This window comes from Somniosus microcephalus, chromosome 15 (genome assembly GCF_052327205.1).
Source record: "Somniosus microcephalus isolate GS21.2 chromosome 15, FLI_Smic_1.0, whole genome shotgun sequence".
NCBI classification, from domain to species: Eukaryota; Metazoa; Chordata; class Chondrichthyes; order Squaliformes; family Somniosidae; genus Somniosus; species Somniosus microcephalus.
The window spans coordinates 12,614,480-12,635,371 of record NC_141001.1 but is presented as its reverse complement, the minus strand read 5'-3'; the positions used below and the strand labels follow the sequence as shown (position 1 = coordinate 12,635,371).

Genomic DNA, 20,892 nt, shown 5'->3' with positions numbered 1-20,892 from the left:
TTTAATAAGGTGCGATGCAATAGACTAATGAATAAGGTCAGAGCAAATGAAGTCAGGGAACAGGTAGCAAAATGAATAGCTATCTGGCTGCATGACAGAAAGCAGAGAGTAGGGGTAAAGGGAAGCTATTCAGAGCGGCAGAAGGTGGAAAGTGGTGTCCCGCAAGGATCAGTGCTGGGACCACTGTTGTTCACAATTTATATTAACGATTTAGACTTTGGAATCAAAAACACAATTTCTAAATTTGTGGATAATATCAAATTGGGGGGAGGGGGTTAGTAAATATTGAGGAGGACTGCAGCAAATTACAAGAAGACATTAATAAACTTGCAGAATGGGCATATAATTGGCAAATGAATTTCAACACAGAGAATTGTGAGGTATTACATTTTGGGAGGAAGAATAAGGAGTTCACATGTTACTTGGAAAATAAGAATCTAAATGGGGTAGAGAAGCAAAGGGATCTGGGAGTACAAATACACAAATCACTAAAAGTAGCGATGCAGGTTAATAAGGCCATAAAAAAGCAAACCAAGCACTCGGGTTTATTTCTAGAGGGATAGAATTGAAAAGTAGAGAAGTTATCCTAAACTCGTATCGAACCTTGGTAGGACCACACTTGGAGTACTGTGTACAATTCTGGTCGTCATATTATAAAAAGAATATAGAAGGACTGGAGAGGATGCAAAAAATATTTACAAGGATGATACCAGAAATGCGAGGTTATACCTATCAGGAAAGGATGAACCGGCTGTGTCTCTTTTCTCTTGAAAAGAGAAGGCTGAGGGGGTGACCTAATAGAGGTCTTTAAAGTTATGAAAGGTTTTGACACAGAGAGAATGTTTCCACTTGTGGGGAAGAGCAAAACTAGAAGCCATCAATATAAGATAGTCACCAAGAAATTAAATAGGGAATTCAGAAGGAACTTCTTTACCCAGAGAGTGGTGAGAATGTGGAACTCGCTGCCACAGGGAGTGGTTGAGACGAATAATATAGATGGATTTAAGGGGAGACTAGATAAGCATATGAGGGAGAAGGGAATAGGGGGTTATGCTGATAGAGTTAGATGAGGAAGGATTGGGGGAGGCTCGAGTGGAGCATAAACACCGGCATGGACTGGTTGGGCTGAATGGCCTGTTTCTGTGCTGTATTTTCTATGTAATTCTATGTAAAAACGCATCAGAATGTGTATCATGGGCATTTGCATTGTAAAGCTGGCAGTAGAGAGTACATAGTTCTGAGTTATTCCCGAATCACTTCCAGGTATAATCTGCTCTTGAACAGAGTTCAAGAGATCATTCCCCTCCAAAGAGAGGCTGATTATCTCTACATTTCATTCAGTTTTGAAAATCTTTGTTTCAGAGCAAAGGTTTTACAATGCAATAAAAGTGAATCTCAGCCTAACGCTGCATGAAACTTTTCACACATTTTTAAGTTCAAATCAATACAACAACTGGAACTGACACTTCTGAGCACCCACATCATAGCAAGTCTTCCCAAGACAATTGCACACTGAGCAGGAATAAAGCTCACGGAAGTCACCAAAGATGTGGTCAAAGAGATAAGTTTTAAGGAAGTTTTTGAAGGTGGGAAGATATTTAACAAGGATGAGGGGTTTTCTGAAGATAATTTTATAGTGCAGAATTAGTAAACAAGTATTTTCAAGTCAATATAAATAAAGAAAGAACTTTCATTTATATCGTACTGGAAAATGAACTCCAGTCAAGGTTGGTGAGGATGGGATAATGGGTGAGAAGGATAGAATGCGAGTGACGGAGTTTTGGATGAGTTGGAATTTGTGCTGGAGTAGGGTGGAGCTAGGCGTGTTAGACAGAGTTGCAAATGGAATTAAGAAACAAGGGCCTAGAAATTAGGTTTGCCTCCGCCAGGGCTTTTGCGCCCGAAATTTTGCGCCTGCGATAATTGCCGCTGCGCCTGCCAAAAATTCAGCTGCCCCGCGCCCAGACGGCTGCGGGCGCTAATGGAGGGTTTCAGCGCCTCGCTATGGGCGCTGAATGCAGGTTTGCGGCGCTAATCCCTCGCTGCGGCACCCGATGCGGTGCGGCAGGCTGGGGTACTGCAGGCCTCCTCCTTCTGTTAAGGAGGAGCTGCCTGCAGCCGACCGCTGACCGGTCGATTCGCCCGACAAATGAGCCCGGCACCTCGGAGAAGTGCCGGGCTCGTGGGCCACACACATCAGTGCCGCGGGGGGGTGGTGGAGGAGTCCGGGGAGGGAGGTGCGGGCAGGCGGCCGCCGGGAAAGCGGCCGGCCGCCGCTCCACCTTAATGTGCCGGCGCTACGTGCTGCAACATCCCGTTGAACAATCGTTGGTTGCGGCTGCCACGGGCGAGGCGGCCGCAACTGAATTTGGGCGTCCGGCCGTGTTACCACGGCAACCGGGACGCTGCACACACCGATGACGTCATCGGTGCCGGCGCAGCGCTACCGGCTAACGCCGATGGTAGGGCCCAACGCAATTTCGATCGCGGCTATAATTCCGGCGCAAGGCCCTCTAACGCCTCTAATTGGGCGCTAACCCCACCGAATTTCTAGGCCAAGGAATCTGTTTTGTAAATAATCACATCATTGTGCAGTTATTGAGACCATTAAATTACAAACCATGTTGAAAACTGGGATAACTGCTTGTTTTTCTTATCCTAGGTTAATACTACCTTACACCCATTCTGGGATTATGATCGAGAAAGTCAGCAATTACACCCGTATCACTGCAAAGATCGGCCTGACTCTCATGTGGAATGGAGATGATGCCCTCATGGTATGAGAATTTCTACATTAGCTGAAATTTAAACAGATATAGTATTACAACACTAAACATGTTTCACCATTCTATTTTCATAGAGTTCTTGCTGTGTTTCAAATTCCTTATCATATGTAAATGATGGATGTTGTGTTTTTCCCTTTCCTCCTCCTCATCAGTTCCTTTCTTAGAACCATTTTCCTTTCCTTAATTGAGAGAGCAGGCAGGTGCCTGATTCCTAGGCATCTGACGGTGCTGCTCTTCAGCCAACTGTTGAGTCATTTGAGGCTGATGCAGTTTGACTCTTCCTCTAATTTTCATTTGATCTTCTTTCTGTAACCAACTGCCTCCTCAAACGTCTCTCCCCAAACACCAAGTGTGAAGAGTTCATGGATTTCTTTGCAACTGAAATCGAGTATCTCTGTGCAACCTCTTCCACTATATCCACCCCTTCCCCTTGGCCCCAGTCTGCTGCAGCCTTCCATGCTTCTTCTTAGGCTGCCCCTCGGAACCGAGGATGACTTGCTTCCACATTAAAAATGAGTTCTCAGGTTACTGATGAGTCCAATGCCGGACCTACAGTCTCTGTCACAGGTGGGGCAGACGGTAGTTGAAGGGGCGGGTGGGTGGGGTGCTTGGGTTGACTTGCGCTCCTTGCACTGCTTGCGCTTGGCTTCTGCTTGCTCCCGGCGAAGAGACTCGAGGTGTTCGGCGGCTTCCCGGAAGCTTCTCCTCCACTTTGTGCGGTCCTGGGCCATGGATTTCCAGGTGTCAGTGGGGATGTTACACTTTTTCAAGGAGGCTTTGAGAGTGTCCTTGAAGTGTTTCCTCTGCCCACCTAGGGCTCTCTTGCCATGCCGGAGCTCCGAGTAGAGCGCTTGTTTTGGGAGTCTCGTATCGGGCATGCGGACGATGTGACCCGTCCATTGGAGCTGATCGAGCGTGGTCAAAGCTTCGATGTTGGGGATGTTGGCCTGAGTGAGAACACTGACGTTGGTGCGCCTATCCTGCCAATGGATTTGCAGGATCTTGCAGAGGCAGCGTTGGTGGTACCTCTCCAGTGCTTTGAGGTGCCTGCTGTACATGGTCCATGTCTCTGAGGCATACAGCAGGGCAGGTATCACTGCTGCTCTGTAGACCATGAGCTTAGTGCTGGGTTTGAGGCCCTGATCTTCAAACACTCTCTTCCTCAGGCAACCGAAGGCTGCACTGGCTCACTGAAGGCGGTGTTGGACTTTGTCATCGACGTCTGCCCTTGTTGACAGTAGGCTCCCATGCACTATAGCTCTGAACCCCCATCTCTATGCATCTTCTCCCCATCTCTCTTCCTGCCCTCTCCAAGTTTATATCGGCTATGAGACCCACCTCCATCTCCTTTAATCCTCTTTCCACTCAACATCAGACCACCCAAGTATCTTTCCTGCCCCCATGCTAGCTTATGTTGTCAGTAATTCCCTATCTTCAGCACTGTCCTTCTTTTCAAAACTGCTGTGATCACCCCCATTTTGAAAATTATTTTTTCCATCCTTAACAATTAGTATTCCATCTCCAAAGCCCCTTTCATCTCAGGACCATGAATGTTTCATCACCTTTGCCCATCTTTCCCCTAACAGTTTGTTTGAATCCATCCAGTCCAGCATCTGAGCACCACACAGCAACAAATCAGCCCGAACCAAAGTTATGACAAACATCCTCTGTGACTGTAACCATGGTGCTTTTTCCATCCTTGCCCTCTTGACTTCTCTGCAGTGTTTGACATGGTCACTGTTGGCAAAATGCTCCCTTACTGTCAGATTATTAATTAATTCTGGCTCATTACGATGTCTAGTATGGACTGTTCCCTTGTTGGTTCTAAAACATATTCGAAATCTGTCCTGGATACACTCTATAAATTACGATGAGCTATTTTGCATCTCCCAATCTATGTGAAAATACATGCTTCTCTGGTCTCCGTATTTAATCATCCCGCTACTGCATCACTACTATAAGGAGATGTATAAACAACTCCCACCAGAGTCTTGAATCCTTTGCTGTTTCTTAATTCTACCAGAGTGTTTCCACTGCCTCATCACCCTTACTGATATTCTTTCTTTCAACTGCTGTAATATTGTCTTTGAGCAATACTGCTACTGCTACTTGTTACGTCCGTGTATAATCAGACACAGACTGCGGAGAACGGTACAAACGGTGTTTACTCAACGTGGCTCAGACTGCAACTGAACTGTACAGATTACTACTCAACGTTATATACAGGTGTGGTCACTGCCGGTACTACAGTATACATGAGCTGTAAAAAGTAGTTCCCTCCCTTAAAGGTACATACATTACAATTCCTCCCCTTTTAGATTAACAGTACCATAACACTCATTTAACAATTAAATATCAAACTAATTACAATTAACACTTTTAACATGCAACATTAGCTGAAAATAGTCTATTTATAAATTCAGTCTTTGGGGAGGCTTCCTGATCCTTTCTGGATAGCGCCTTTCCCGAGTGTCTTGCTCTTGGTGCGGAGGCGATTCTGGCCCCCTGTCGTCGGTTGGTTCATCAGCTTCCAATGCTACTGTTTCTGGGGTAGATGCTACCTGTACGTCAGGTTCATCACCAGGTACGTATGGGTGAGGCATGGGGTTGACTTGTTCCTGTGACTCTAGGATCTGGTCAGCATGGCGTCTCACGATGCTCTCCCCAACGTCCACTGTGTACATTAGTGGGCCCTGCCGTGTGCATATCGTTCCTGGCTGCCATTTTTCTGTTCAGTAGTCGCGGGCCAAGACTGGTTGCCCTACATTGAAGCTCCTTGTTGGCTTCTCATGGATGTGCTGGAATTGCTTACTCTCAACATCTCTTCGTACGTTTGGTCTGAGCAAATCCAGGCGAGATCTTAACCTTCGGTTAAAGAACATCATGGCTGGGGCCTGGCTGGTGACTGCATGTGTCGCATTCCGGTAGGCGAACAGGAAATTGTCCACCTTGTGCTGCAGCGGAATGTTGTCATTGTACATAGCCTTTATTGCCTTCTTAAAGGTTTGTACGAACCTCTCAGCCAATCCATTTGTGGCTGGATGATACGGGGCGGATGTGTAATGCCTTACCCCATTCTTTTTCAAGAACCTCCGGAACTCTTCGGACACAAACTGTGATCCGTTGTCGGAGCAAATCTGTTCTGGCAAGCCATTCCTGGCAAAAATGGTCCGTAGGACTGCAATAGTTTTCTCCGTGGTGGTGGAGGACATTTTGATCACCTCAGGCCATTTTGAGTGCGCATCCACGGCTATTAAAAACATTGAGTCCATGAATGGACCAGCAAAATCAATATACACCCGTTGCCATGGAGATGAGGGCCACTCCCATGGGTGTAGAGGGGCCTGTGGTGGTGCATTTTGGACTTTCTGGCATCCTGAGCAGCTCTTGGTCAGGTCCTCAATTTGTTTATCGATTCCCGGGCACCACACATAAGCCCTGGCTAAGCTTTTCATTTTTACCCCTCCCAGATGACCCCCATGAAGCTCATTGAGGACTCTATCCCTTAACTTGGGTGGAATTACCACTCGGGATCCACACATCAAGGCCCCCCGGCACACTGACAGCTGTTCTCTCCTTGTTGAGAATGCTGGCAACAGTGAGTCGCCATGTGCTGGCCATCCCTTCACCGTCAAATCATATACCCGAGACAGTGTCGGGTCATTTCGGGTTTCCTTTTCGATACAAGCGTTAGTTACTGGTAGGTATTCAACTATAGTTGAATGGAACATTTCGACAGGATCCACTGCTGGTGCTTCCTCCGCAGTAGGCAGTGGCAGGCGTGATAGCCCATCAGCATTTCCATGCTGTTTCGTGCCCTTATATTCAATCTCATAGTGGTGCGCCCCTAGAAAAAGTGACCATCTTTGTAGTCGTTGCACAGTCATCACCGGAACGCCCTTCTTTGGATTAAAAATGGAGACAAGAGGCTGGTGATCAGTCAGCAAGGTGAATTTCTGCCCGTGCAGATAGTGATTGAACCTTTTCACCCCCCACACTAGGCTGAGGGCCTCCCTGTCAATCTAGGCGTAGTTACGCTCGGCTGAGGTTAGTGATCGTGACGCAAAGGCTATTGGCCTCTCTGGGCCGTCTGAGAATTTGTGCGACAGCACCGCTCCAATGCCGTAGCGTGACGCATCACATGCCAACCGAATTGGTAATGCTGGGTTGTAATGGGCCAATACCTCTTTCGATGTGATTAGTGTTTTGCTCTTCTGGAAAGCTCGTCTACATTCGTCACTCCACTTCCATGGCACCCCAGTTTGCAGTAGGGTGTTCAGTGGGTGTAGTATTGTAGACAAATTTGGCAAGAACTTATGGAGCCTTGACTACTGCCTCAATCTTCTCTGGGGACTTATGTAACCCCTTTTTATCGATAACGTGGCCACAATACAAGATCTGTTTTCTAAAAAACTCGCATTGGGGCGGTTAGCTCGGAGCCCATATTCCTGCAATCTAGTGAGCACTTGCTGCAGGTTGGCAAGGTGATCACTGTCATTTTTGCCCGTGACCAGGATGTTGTCCAAATAACACTGGGTCCCTGGGATCCCTTGCAGGACTTGTTCCATTGCCCTCTGCCAAATAGCCGGAGCTGATGCCACCCCGAATACCAGCCGGTTGTATTGGTAGAGACCTTTATGGGTGTTGATTGTGAGGTATTTTTTTGATGCTTCTTCTACCTCCATTTGCAGATACGCCTGGGCCAGATCAATCTTAGTGAAGCGTTTCCCTCCAGATAGCGAGGCGAAAATATCTTCAATCCGCGGAAGTGGATATTGTACGGTGTGAAGGACCAGGTTCACTGTTACCTTAAGTCCCCACAGATGCGAACCTTCCTTGGTTCCCCAGGCGTGCTGCTCAATGACTTTTTCATCACAGGGACGATGGGTGTAGCCCACTCGCTCCAGTCTACCTTGGACAGTACACCTGAACGTTCCAGACTCTCCAGCTCTGCTTTGACGGCTGGGCGGATCGCATAAGGTACCAGTGTGGCCTCCTGTTATCAGATGCCCACTCTCACCTGCATGAAATCAGGATGTCCTCCAGTAATATCCTGACTAGGTCTCAAGCATAAAGTTGCTTGCTGCATTATTCACAGTACTGTAATACAGAGAGACATCCACCTTGAGGAGCAACAGCAGGAGTCCTCCAAATATTAGGAAGAGATCCCACAGGAGGCTGAAGCAGAAGAGAAGCCAGCACCAGTTGCCCTTTTACCATTTGCTAGAGCCACTCATCAAACTTTGATAAAGTAAACTCCCACCTCCCATTTCGTGCAATCCAATACAAACCACACCAGAACTAGGACCAGCCTGCTCGTTCCACAGCAACGCCATTCCTCAGTACATTTTTTACTTCAACATCATCAATCAAAATTAAAATGCACAACATAAAAATTATTCAAATTTATTTCTTGATCAAAAATGGAAATGTCCCTCAAATAGTGACCTCTCCTCGTGCTCTCTTCCTATCACTGGTAGAGTTCTTGCTTTTCGCATGCTTCGTCTTGGTACTAACCCATTGGCGGGAGCAGGGAAGATGGCTGCTGGCTGAGTATCAGCAAGATGCTCCTGAGATCAAGATGGCTTTCAAACTCTGTGAGTAAGGCCCTCAGATGGGCCTTGTTCAGGTTGCTGCTTTTCTACTGGCGTAGAGGCAGCCTGGTCATAAGAACATAAGAACATAAGAAATAGGAGCAGGAGTCGGCCATTCGGCCCTTCGAGCCTGCTCCGCCATTCAATGAGATCATGGCTGATCTACTGCCTCAACTCCATTCACCGGCCCTATCGCCATATCCCTTGATGCCCTTACTAGTCAGAAATCTATCGACTTCTGTTTTGAAAATACCCAATGACTGAGCCTCCACAGCCCTCTGGGGTAGAGAATTCCAAAGATTCACCACCATCTGTGTGAAGAAATTTCTTCTCATCTCAGTCCTGAATGACCTACCCTTTATCCTGAGGCTGTGGCCCATGGTTCTAGACACCCCAGCCAAGGGAAACATTCTCCCAGCATCCACCCTATCAAGCCCTGTAATAATTATGTATGCTTCAATGAAATTCCCTCTCATTCTTCTGAATTCAAGAGAATACAGGCCTAGTTTACTCACTCTCTTCTCATACGACAGTCCCGCCATCCCAGGAATCAATCTTGTGAACCTTCGTTGCACTCCCTCCATGGCAAGTATATCCTACCTTAAGTAAGGAGGCCAAAATTGTACACAGTACTCCAGGTGTGGTCTCACCAAGGCCCTATATAATTGGAGTAAGACTTCTTTACTCCTGTACTCAAATCCTCTTGTAATGAAGGCCAGCATACCATTTGCCTTCCTAATGGCTTGCTGCACCTGCACATTCACTTTCAGTGACTCATGTACAAGGACACCCAGGCCCCTTTGAGCATCTGCATTCTCCAATCTTTCACCATTTAGGAAATACTCTGCTTTTCTGTTTTTTCTACCAAAGTGGATAACTTCACATTTATCCACATTATATTCCATCTGCCATGTTCTCGCCCACTCACTGAGCCTGTCGAGGTCCCCTTGAAGCCTCTTCACATCCTCTTCACAACTGACACTGCCACCTACCTTTGTATCATCAGCAAATTTGGAAATGTTACATTTAGTCCCCTCATCCAAATCATTAATATAGATTGTGAATAGCTGGGGCCCAAGCACCAATCCTTGCGGTACCCCACTAGTCACAGCCTGCCATCCTGAAAAAGACCCGTTTATCCCTACTCTTTGTTTTCTGTCTGTTAACCAATTCTCAATCCATGCTAGTATATTACCCCCAATTCCATGTGCCCTAATTTTGTTCACCAACCTCTTGTGTGGGACCTTATCGAAGGCCTTCTGAAAATCCAGATACACCATAGCTACCTGTTCCCCTTTGTCTACTCCACTAGTTACATCCTCAAAGAACTCCAATAGGTTTGTCAAACAGGATTTACCTTTCATAAATCCATGTTGATTCTGCCCAATCTTACTATTAGTCTTTAAGTGCCCAGTTATAATCCTTTATAATAGATTCCAGCATTTTCCCAACTACTGATGTGAGGCTAACAGGTCTGTAGTTCCCCATTTTCTCTCTCCCTCCTTTCTTAAATAGCGGGGTTACATTTGCTATCCTCCAATCTGCAGGAACTGTTCCAGAATCTATCCCAATTGCCACCTCTTTCAAAACCCTAGGATGTAGGTCATCCGGTCCTTGGGATTTATCGACTTTTAGTCCATTAATTTTGCTAGTACTGTTTTTTTACTCGTAATAATTTCTTTAAGTTCCTCATTCTCGCCAGACCCTTGGTTTTCTCGTATTTCTGGGAGGTTTTTTGTGTCTTCTTCCGTGAAGACAGAAACAAAGTATTTATTTAATTTCTCTTCCATTTCCTCATTCCCCATTATAAATTCTCCCGTCTCTGACTGTAAAGGACCTACATTTACCTTCACCAGTCTTTTCCTTTTAACATACCTATAGAAGCTTTTACAATGCGTTTTTATATTTTTCGCTAGTTTTTGCTCATATTCCATTTTCCATTTCTTTATCAATTTCTTGGTCCCCCTTTGCTGATTTCTAAAAAGATCCCAATACTCAGGCGGGCCACTTTTTCTGGCAACTTTATAAGCTCCCTCCTTTGACTTAATACTAGCTTTAATTTCTTTTGTTAGTCATGGTTGGATCACTTTTCCTTTTGTGTTTTTATGCCCTAGAGGAATATATGTTTGTTGCTTTCTCTCATGTTCATGGGCAGTCATAGGGGTGGGTCTCAGGCTACCGTGGATATGTTGAAGAGCCATCAACATCAGCCTTGTGCAACTCCATCCGGTATCTGCCGCCCTGACACAGATTTGTGGGTGAGCAGACACCATCGCAGGAGTGACATCTTGTAAGCTGGTAACTATCTCCTGTCTTAATTGGCCAATCTCATTAGCAAGCCCTCCCACTGAGGAGGTAACATTGCAAGCGAAGGCTTGAATTGCTATTCAGCATTCATGAGAGATGCTATGACTGGCATAATGGCCATGAGGGGCTGAATTGCAGATGGCCAATGAGCTGTTTTTCATTTCAAGGCTACAGCACTTTTTCAGTGTAATGCATTAGTACCCCACACATGCATGTTTTGGACACCTCCATGTTTTGGAAGCTGTGGGGCAAATCACCCAATGACTAACAACTTTTCATGCTCTGAAAGCATTCTTCTTTCAAAAGTTGGGTTCTGGAGATCTGGATTCCAGGAACCACCAGTGCTGATGGGGTGTGAGCTCTCCCTCCATCAAGGTGCGTTCTCTTCCTCATCGACCATCTTCCCCCATCCCTGCTCACCTATGCTCTGTGCATCATCGATCATGCTATTCTCAAACAGACTGCCTAAATACCCAGAGCGAATGGATGATGCTTGCTCAATCATGATGATGTGATGAAGTTTGTGGTGAGACACTTGGTGACTGGACTTGTGAGGGCTCTGGGACAGCCATACTTGCAGAGACATAAAAACAGCAACAATTTTCATTTATATGGCGTCTTTAATGGAAAACATTCCAAGGCACCTCACAGAGACATAGGGCTGGATTTTCATTCAGAAATCGGGAAGGAGGCAGGACTACAACTTTTGGGTTTTAGTCCCGCCTCCATCGAGATGTGGCCAATCCACGCGATTTTCCCTTGATTGACCTTGTTGAGACCGCCCAGCGGGCTCAGCAGGCCAATTAAGGGCCACCTGGCAACAGGTGACGTCACAGACTGAAATTTCATCTGTCAAGACGTGTTGACAGATGAAACATCAGTGTTTCACAGCTGTTTGAAGCTGTCAAACACTGACAGTCTTACTTCTAACCTGAGTCCTTCTACGCAGACTCAGTAAGAAATCTCGCCGGCACTGAAAGCTGAAGGCTGTCACTTTTGACAGCTCGCGGCCATTCTGCTTTCTGTGTCGGCTGAATGATGGACTCCCGAAGCCTAGAGGAAGGAAGGCTGTGAAGGTAAGTACAGGTAATTTAAACTTCTTTACACACTTTAGACACACCAAACACACTTACCTTTGCACTCATGCACCTATCACTCACCTGAACACCGACATCTCGACCCCTCCAAGTCCTTCAACCCGACGGCCCGCCTCCTCTAACCTGGCGTGGTTTGGAGCCGTCGGGAATCCCACACGACACCCTTCAAAATAGGAATTAGGCTAAAAACTGCCTGTTAACTACCTGTTAACAGGCAGTTAATTGGCACTAATCTCTTCCCGCCTCAGGTCGGCGGGTCCCAGTGCGGGGCGGATACCCGCCTCCTTTGAAACTTACGTGGAGGCGGGTTTTGGGCGGGATGGTGTCAGGACCCCCGAATTCGGGATTTTTGCCCCCCGCACATCTAAAAGCCCGCCTCATGGCACACTGAAAATCAACCCCATAATTTTAATAAAAGAATGCTGAGCCATACAAGAAGATATTTAGATAGGGGAGCAAAACCTTGGTCAAAGTGTTGGGTTTTAAGGAGGGGTTAAAGGAGGAGAAGGAGGCGGAGAGGCGGAGGGGTTTAAGGAGGGAATTCTAGAGTCTCGGGCCTAGACGGATGAAGACATGGCCGCCAATGGTGGTGTGAAGGGAGGGTAAGTTGCATCAGAGGAACAGAGAGTTCAGGGAGGGAGGAGGTTGTAGTGTTGTAAGAAGTTACAGATATAGGGTGGGATGAGGCCATGAATTGGTGTGAAGATGAGGATGTAAATTTTAAGGGTGAGATAATAAGGGATTGGGAACCAATGTAGATCAGCAAGGCCAGGAGTGATGGGTGAACAAGACTTGGTGCAGGATAGGATACAAGCAGCAGAGTTGAGCTGAAGTTTACAGAGGGTGAAGGATGAGAGGCTGACCAAGAGAGCATTGGAATAGTTTAGAGTGGCGATGTGGTAGAGATGGTATCCTGATTAGAGAGATTCAAATATTTGAAACATAGTGTTGTTGAACCTTTTACATCCAGCTTAACCATCAGACAGGGCCTCAAATTAACATTTCATCTGAAAGACAGCAACTCTGACGATCTATTAAAATAATTTCCATTCAATGTTTTCTATTAATGCTCTGGTATTGTTTTTACGTTAGTCAAGAGTTGACAAGAAAGACCACCACCTATTGGATAGTTGAAATTCTAACACTTGACAATTGACACTTTGGGGGCGATTTTGCCAGCCCTGGGGAGGCGGGTATGGAGGTGGGACTGCCGGGAAACTGGCAGAATCTTGGGGCGGGTGCCCATCCCGCCCCCAACCCGCCTCCGTGCCATCTTCCCAGGAGGCGGATACTTGACCCGCGCTGGGAGCCACCTCTTCGAGGCAGGAAGGGAATTAGTGCCAAATAACTGTCCGTTAACAGGTAGTTAACAGGCAGTTTTTTGGGATAATCCCTATTTTGCCACCTAAAGTGTGAGCTTCCCAACAGCTCCGAACCTCGCCAGGGTCAACGAGGCGAGCCGTGGGTCTGCGGGGGTCGAGGGGCTGAGATATCCAGTGTGCAGGTGAGTGATGGGTGCATGTGTGCAGAGGTAAGAGTTTGAGGTGAGTCTTAAGTGTTTTAAAAGCTTTACTTACCTTTGCTTCTTCCTCCAGGCTTCATCCCTTCAGGTCTCGGGAGTCCCTCATCTCACCGGCAGAGAAAGCAGAATGGCCGCTGCATTCTTCAATGCAGCAGCCTTCTGCTTTCTGCTCAGGATAGATCTCGAAGTAAGCCTGTGTCCCAGGTCTCAACTTAGAAGACAGATTGTCAGTGTTTGACAGCTTCACAGAGCTGTCAAATGATGACAATTCATCTGTCAAAAGCTCTTGACAGGTGAAACGTCATTCGCTGACGTCATCTGTCACCGGCTTTCCCTTAATTGGCCTGCTAAGCCCGCTGGGCCTCCATCACGTCCCCATTGGCAAAATCACCCCCTTGGAATCTAAAACCTGTGTATGGTCAATGCTGCCATCTGGTGGGGATACATTGGCAATATCATTTATCAATCGAAGCCATAACTGATGTAAACTATTGCAATGAGCATAGTGTTACTCATATTAACAAAAAAAATTATAAATATAAGATTATATCCCGAGAATATTGTTATTAAAGGTGATTCATTTTTAACTGTTGCATCCCAAACCCAGCAGCCCCATTCTTTCTACCTAGGACAGCTGGAGCGACAGATTTAACAGCAATTGATGGAAATTGGGTCTGGATAGGCAGGAGCAGCTGCATTGTGAGAGATCAGTCCACAATCGAAACAGTGGCTCTGGCAGGAAAGCCACTTTATATCCAGCCTGCTGGATATAAAGTTATAGCAAAAGAAAATAATTCATCACTTACATGTTTTTAGTTGACACAATTTTAGTGATTCTATCATTAATGACACTTAAATCATTCAGCTTCTTCAAAACTTTCTCATTGAAAGAATTTTTTTTATATTTTTCATAATTTACTTGAAATGTAGCTCACATTGCTTTTTCTAATGTTTTTCTCTTTTGCATTAGCTTGAACTAGACCAGCGGTTTGTCAATACAACATGCGGGTTGTGCGGTGATTTCAACGGCATCCGTGATAATGAATTTTTTTCAAATGGTACGTGTAATGGGCACTACCCATCACATTTGATTGTGTTATGTTTATTACTAGATGCATGTTGTTGATTTATTGCCCATCACTGATTACAGGCTACCACCTGACTCCTATCCAATATGGAAACTTGCAGAAACTGAATGGTCCCATGGAGCAATGCAAAGACATACCCTTATCTGATAATGACAAAAATTGTTCAGAATTTGTAAGTGAATGTTTCTCCTTAATTAAACCTCCTTCTGGCTTGAACCTGTTTTATCTCACAGAATTCTTAGGGGGAAAATTTGGTAGCTTAACACCTCCCGTTAGCACCTGCAGATGGCAGTAATGGGGCGTTGATGCAGTAGCAAGGCAAATCCAGCACCGCACGGCAAATCCGCCCCCCCCCCCACGTTGCGCCGCCGGCACGAGGTACCACCGGGGACTTCCAAGCCAGGCAGATTGTGACGTCAGTGAGTGTGCAACGCTCATTGGATGCCCGATCTGGAAAATTCATTGTCGCCACTTACCTTAGCGCCTCGACCAGACAGTGACAGGGAGAGCTGGTGTGCAGCTGCAGGAAGCCGACTCCAATGACGTTATTTAAAGGCATCAGTAATAATCACTCGCAGCTGTCAGAGCAAGTTAGTTTCAGTGTTTTCTTGTCAGTTTCACCCAGTAGAACAGTTTGTAATTTCAAGCTACTTTTTTAGCAGCAGTCTTCTGGCAAGTGCAAAGTAGCTACATTTATTGCTCAAAGAGTCAAACTGCTACACTGAGCAACATTATTGGGGGCTGTACTGGAATACCACCTCACCCTCCAGAATCTACAGCGGAGGGAGTCTGGCGCTAATTCTCAAACTTTTCTAAAGATACCACCCATTCCTGGGCTATAATGAATTTCTAGCCTTAAGTTTCTAATCTATCTATTCATTTTCACAGTTAATTAATAGTTATTAAAGGCTGTGAATTTAGGTGGGACAGTGAATAAGTAAACTATTCTTACATAGAATGTACAGCACAGAAACAGGCCATTCGGCCCAACTGGGCCAGGCTGGTGTTTATGCTCCACATGAGCCTCCTCCCACCCCTCTTCGTCTAAGCCTATCAACATAACCAATACTTTTCCCCATCATGCATTTATCCAGCTTCCCCTTAACTGCATCTATGCTATTCGGCTCAACTACTCCTTCTCATAACAAGTTCCATATTCTGACCACTCTCTGGGTAAAGAAGTTTCTCCTGTATTCCCTATTGGGTTTATTAACGACTATCTTATATTTATGGCCCCCTGAATTTTGGTCTTCCCCACAAGTGGAAACATCTTCTCTTTGTCTACCTTATCAAACCCTTTTATACTCTAAAGACCTCTATCAGGCCACTCCTCAGACCTCTCTTTTCTAGAAAAAAGAGCCCCAGCCTGTACAGTCTTTCCTGATACGTGGAACCTCTCTGTTCTACTATCATCCTTGTAAATCTTTTTTGCACTCTCTCCACTGCCCTATAACCTTTTTTATAATCTGGAGACCAGAGCGGTGCACAGTACTCTTAAGTGTAGTCTAACCAAGGTTTTGTACAAGTTTAGCATAACTTCTTACACCACTAGCACCTTGGATTGAATGTTGCCCAGACTGTTGCGGGATTATAGCTTCTTTTCTGCAGGATAATCTTAGTTCTAAGTAGGCACAGGTCCACAGCACAAAACTGGTATTAACTCAGCAAAATTGGCATTAAATTGAAATTCTCACTGAGAAAGGCCACAAGGCGTATGATTGGACTAGAATACACCCAGGACTCCTCAAGGACATGAGATAAGGAATAGGCAAGGCTCTAGCTAATATTCTCAGGATTTTCAGAAATATATGATGAAGTATATTATTTTTGATATCCAAAAAAGGAGTGAAAGATGAACCTGGAAATGATAAGTCAGTAAACCTAACCTCAGTCATGGGTTTTATGGGATTCTGTCAGTGTTAATGGAGCCCAGAGGCTGTAAATCAAAATAGATTTAGAAGCAGGAAGTTGTGCCCCACCAATCTATTAGAAGATCATTAAGTTAACAAGAATAATTCAGTGAATACAATCTTTTGGATTTTTAGAATAGATTTGATAACTTTCCCATTGAATTAATCGCAAATTAACTGGTAGCAGAGGGTGATGGTAAATCAGAAAAGCTATCGTTGCGAAAGTGGGTCTGTTTTGGGTCTCTTGCTGTTAACACTAATAATTTAGAAAAGGGAATTTCTTGTAATATTACAATGTTTGTTAAAGCAGAGAAGTTATGTTAAAATTTATCGAAGTTTGGTTAGGCCACACATCTGGTCTCCATATTATAAAGTGTTTGATAGGGTAGACGTAGAGAAAATGTTTCCACTTGTGCAGAAGATCAAAACTAGAGGTCATAAATATAAGATAATCACTAATAAATCCAATAAGGAATTTAGGAGAGACATCTTTACCCAAAGAGTGGTAAGGATATGGAACTCACTACCACAAGGAGCATTTGAGGCAGATAACATCGATGTATATAAGGGGAAGCTGGATAAGCACATGAGGGAGAAAGGAATAAAAGGGTATGCTGATAGGGTTAGATGAGGAGGGATGGGAGGCAGTTTGTGTGGATCATAAAAGCCGGCATAGACCAGTTGGATCGAATGGCCTGTTTCTGTGCTATAGACTCGATATAACTCGATGTAAATGGCCTTTTCTAATTTTATACTTTCAAATATTCAGGATGGCAGGTGTTTAGAACGATAATGTTACATTGGTACAGAAAGTGTGCTCTTCTGAGGTCAGGGTAGAGAGATTCTTATTCTAACTCATAGTACTTAATGCAGATACTGGTAGCAAAGGTGCAAGCATCTCTAGCACTGACATTCCACACCTTTCTGACAGGAAATATTTACCAAGTACATTAAAAAGTAAACCTTTTAAAGGCTGATGTACAGATAATGTTTGTATATGTCCTTCACTAAATAACTTCCTTTTCTCTTCAGGAATCCATGTGTGAAAGGGTACTCACAGAGCCAGGTTTTTCTAACTGCTATGATATCTTAGATTTAGCACCTTTTATCAAAAGCTGCATGCTGGACTTGTGTCTGTGTAAGGATTTAAAAAAATCATCATCCTGCATCTGCAATACCTTATCAGAATTTTCTAGACAGTGTGCCCATGTTGGAGGGAAACCCAGCAACTGGCGAAAGGAAGAAATGTGTGGCAAGTACCTTTAAAATCGATCACTCTCAAACGCTCTTAATAAAATCACAAATGCATTTATTTACTTATGGAAATGACGAAGACACTAAAAGTTGGCTGTTTTTCTCTATTGCAGAAGAGACATGCCAGTTTAATATGACCTATGAAGAGTGTGGTATTCCATGTGCAGACACATGCTCAAATCCTGATCGGAGCCAGATGTGTGAGGACCACTGCATTGATGGCTGCTTCTGTCCTCCTAGTAAGATACAATACCTCAGAAAATATAATTAATTTAAATAATAACTGCAGATGATGGTGTTTGCCTTGTCTAATGAAGGTGAGGAGGATGTTTCATGTGACTATAGGCCCATTTGGTAAAATCGGCACCCGTAGTGACCTCCGGCGAGCTGGCACCTGCGCTACCCTGTCCCCCTGCCCTGGCTGCATGCCACTTATGCCCGGTGACTCACCACGTGCAGATGCTGCCTCTGTCTTACCCTCTAAATGATACACAATGTCGGTATCTGAGCTGGTGGCAGCGAGTGTGAAATCGAGTGACAGTGCTGTGTCTTCAGCATCACTGCCTTCTTCCTTTTGCAGTTCCTGCCCCTCCACCAGTACCTGGCCAGGTGTCAGTTCTTGGCTCTCTGAAAGGAGAAAGGCACAAGGGTAGTGTTGTGGTGAGAGGAGGGAGGGAAAGCAAGAGGTGCATGCTTACACCATCTGCAGCTTGTAAATCAGAAGAGATTGTGGGATGAGGGGGAAGTGTGATATGAGAAGGAGGATTAGGTATGAGGCTACCAACATCTTGCATTGTTTCGGCCACACCGCTGACCACAGGCTCAGTGATGGCTGCTCTAATAATCTTCAGTACCGTCTCCTCCACTGGGGTGCGGTCATGCAGGCGCGCCTGACTCCTTGCAGGTAGCGCCTGCTGCCTCCGGTTGTGAGCCACCTTGTCCTGCAACAGAGAGGGAAGTGTATCAGTGAGTGTGGTGCAATATGTTTGGGTTATGTGCCTGTCATGGTTGAATAGCTGGCAGTGTGTGCAAGCTGTGAGATGTGGGTGTGAGGCTTGCAACAGTGCCAAGTGTGTGAGGGTGAGGTGAAGCTTGGAATGTTCGGTATGAGTGGTGATTGATAGAAATAGACAACGGCTATCTGCTCCCATTGGATTCTCCGACTTTGTCTGGAGGGCCTCCTGGCCCCCTGTGGCAATAGGACCCCTCTCCTCCTGCCCTTCCCCTACACCAAGGCCTTCAGTCCTGCTTCACAGAACCTTGGCACCCACTCTCTGCCATGTTTCGCCATTACTCTGTGTTGTTTCTGCTCAGATTCCGTTCCCCAGCCAGTTGAATCACCTGCTGCAGCCAGAATGCACCCCCCCCTTTAAGAGGGGACGCCACAATCATAGGGTTGTACTATATTACAGAAAGCCATAAAAAGAGATTTGTAACAGAGGCAGTCATGCTATTTGAGAGTGTTATAAAGCAGGGTGTGCAACATCAAAGAATTATAATGAGACAGCCTGACTACAACACTTGCATTATGAATAACTGAGCCATATCACAAAATCAACTGGGAAAAATCTGTATGTTAGGAATCTGAGCATATCTAACATATATCTTATATTTTAGATACTATTTTTGATGATATTTCCAACGCTGGATGCATCCCAAAAGAACAATGTCCCTGTACCTACAATGGGTTATCTTATGATCCTGGAGAGTCCTATTCCACCAAATGCAGTAAATGGTAAAAAGTGTTGACTTTTGCTAAAGATTCTGATAAATTGGTATGCTCGTTTTTTTTGGGAGGGGGATATAATTTGTCATTTATTGTTTCTTAATCTTCACTCTTTTTAATCTGATAGCATTTGTAATGGAGGGCAGTGGTCTTGTGCTGATCTGCCATGCCCTGAGATCTGTTCTGTTGAGGGAGGAGCTCACATTAATACATTTGATGAAAATTATTACACATTCCATGGAAGGTGCCATTATGTTCTTGCTAAGGTAAGGATTACTAGAGACTTAGTAAACTGGAAATTACCAGCACCAACAAGTTTAACCTGCCAATACTATTGCGGTGTTGCTGGCAGAACATAGATGTTACAGTGAGAGAGTTGTTCTTGATGTGTTTCTATCTTATTTCTGTCTTCAATGCAGTGTTAAAATTCTTCCAGGACATTTCAGTGATTGAAACATTAAAAAATCATTTTCACAAAGCACTGAAGATAGGAATCCTGTATGTGCCCAATTCATTGCATACATAAAATGAAACAAAAATATGACTTGTAAGAATACTGGAGAATGTGTTGCAGCACTAATACACAGTGGCACAGAGTGAGTGAAAAGTTGTAGGCTTGTTCCCTTGACTAAGTTTGTGATCTCATCTGTTCTGTGGGGGTCCATCTTCATGGGGTGGAAGGAGGTATCTGAGGGTGAGTGTCCTCCGGGTGCATCTCCTACTGACCAGCTTATTAGTGGGAGCCTGTGAGCTGCTCTCTAGCCCATCCTTCAAACTGCATGAGGTGTATGGCTCTGTGAGACCTGTAAGGGAGGGAAAACAACAGAGGTATGTGCATTGCATAAGGGCAAGCTAAAAAAATCTTCAAATTCCTCGGGGGAGAAGTTAAAGTTAGACAGTGTCATGCAAGTTAAGTTATTTGGTTTGTTTACCATTGTCAAGGTTGCTATTTGGCCTTATTCTTCTAATCTTTAATCTAGGACTACACAAATACTCGATTCACTGTCCTAGGAGAACTGCAGCCATGTGGCATTACTGAGTCTGAGACATGCTTAAAGTCAGTATCACTGGCTATCAATAGAGCTCAAACTGTAAGTGATTCTCAATTAGCTTTCTGATGACTTAAATGATTTTGATACATATTTAGGGAAAAACAATTATCTAAAAATAATTGTATTTAGTAAGCATTGGTGGATTTTTTACAGATCATCTCCATTAACCCTACTGGCAGTGTCTCTGTCAATGGAATCTTGACCCAGTTGCCTGTAACTACCGGTAAGTTCAGTTGCTGTTTCCATGGCCTAGAATCATTCGTTTTTATGCAACGAACACAGAATTTGCCCCATTCCCTTACTATAAGGAAACACTCAAGCCCCCAAATTCCTGATTGGGCACTGCACGGCAAAAGTGCAGCGCAATGGGCCTTGTATGTGTCATGGATTTCTGACACTGACCCCATCTTAAATCCCTGCGCCAGGTGATTTACCTAATATTGAGCAGGCTAGGAGTGCAGCTCCCATGCACACCTGCTGTTTACACTGGGGAGGGGAGGAAAAGTCGGGCAGAGGCAGAGCATTTAAAGGGGCAGCTTCACTCAAGGGCTAAGAC

The 20,892-nt window shown here is 45.0% G+C and overlaps 1 protein-coding gene across 1 annotated transcript in view; it reads left to right on the top strand.

Moving 5' to 3' along the window:
• Positions 1-20,892, top strand: part of LOC147106548 (mucin-2-like) — a 72,720-nt gene that overhangs the window by 16,307 nt on the left and 35,521 nt on the right. The window contains exons 5-13 of the mRNA XM_086008477.1: positions 2,663-2,777; positions 14,277-14,364; positions 14,457-14,566; positions 17,337-17,556; positions 17,672-17,797; positions 19,176-19,293; positions 19,412-19,550; positions 20,265-20,375; positions 20,490-20,559. Of these exons, the coding sequence (XP_085864603.1) occupies positions 2,663-2,777; positions 14,277-14,364; positions 14,457-14,566; positions 17,337-17,556; positions 17,672-17,797; positions 19,176-19,293; positions 19,412-19,550; positions 20,265-20,375; positions 20,490-20,559 (1,097 nt within the window). The remainder of the gene's footprint in view (positions 1-2,662; positions 2,778-14,276; positions 14,365-14,456; positions 14,567-17,336; positions 17,557-17,671; positions 17,798-19,175; positions 19,294-19,411; positions 19,551-20,264; positions 20,376-20,489; positions 20,560-20,892) is intronic.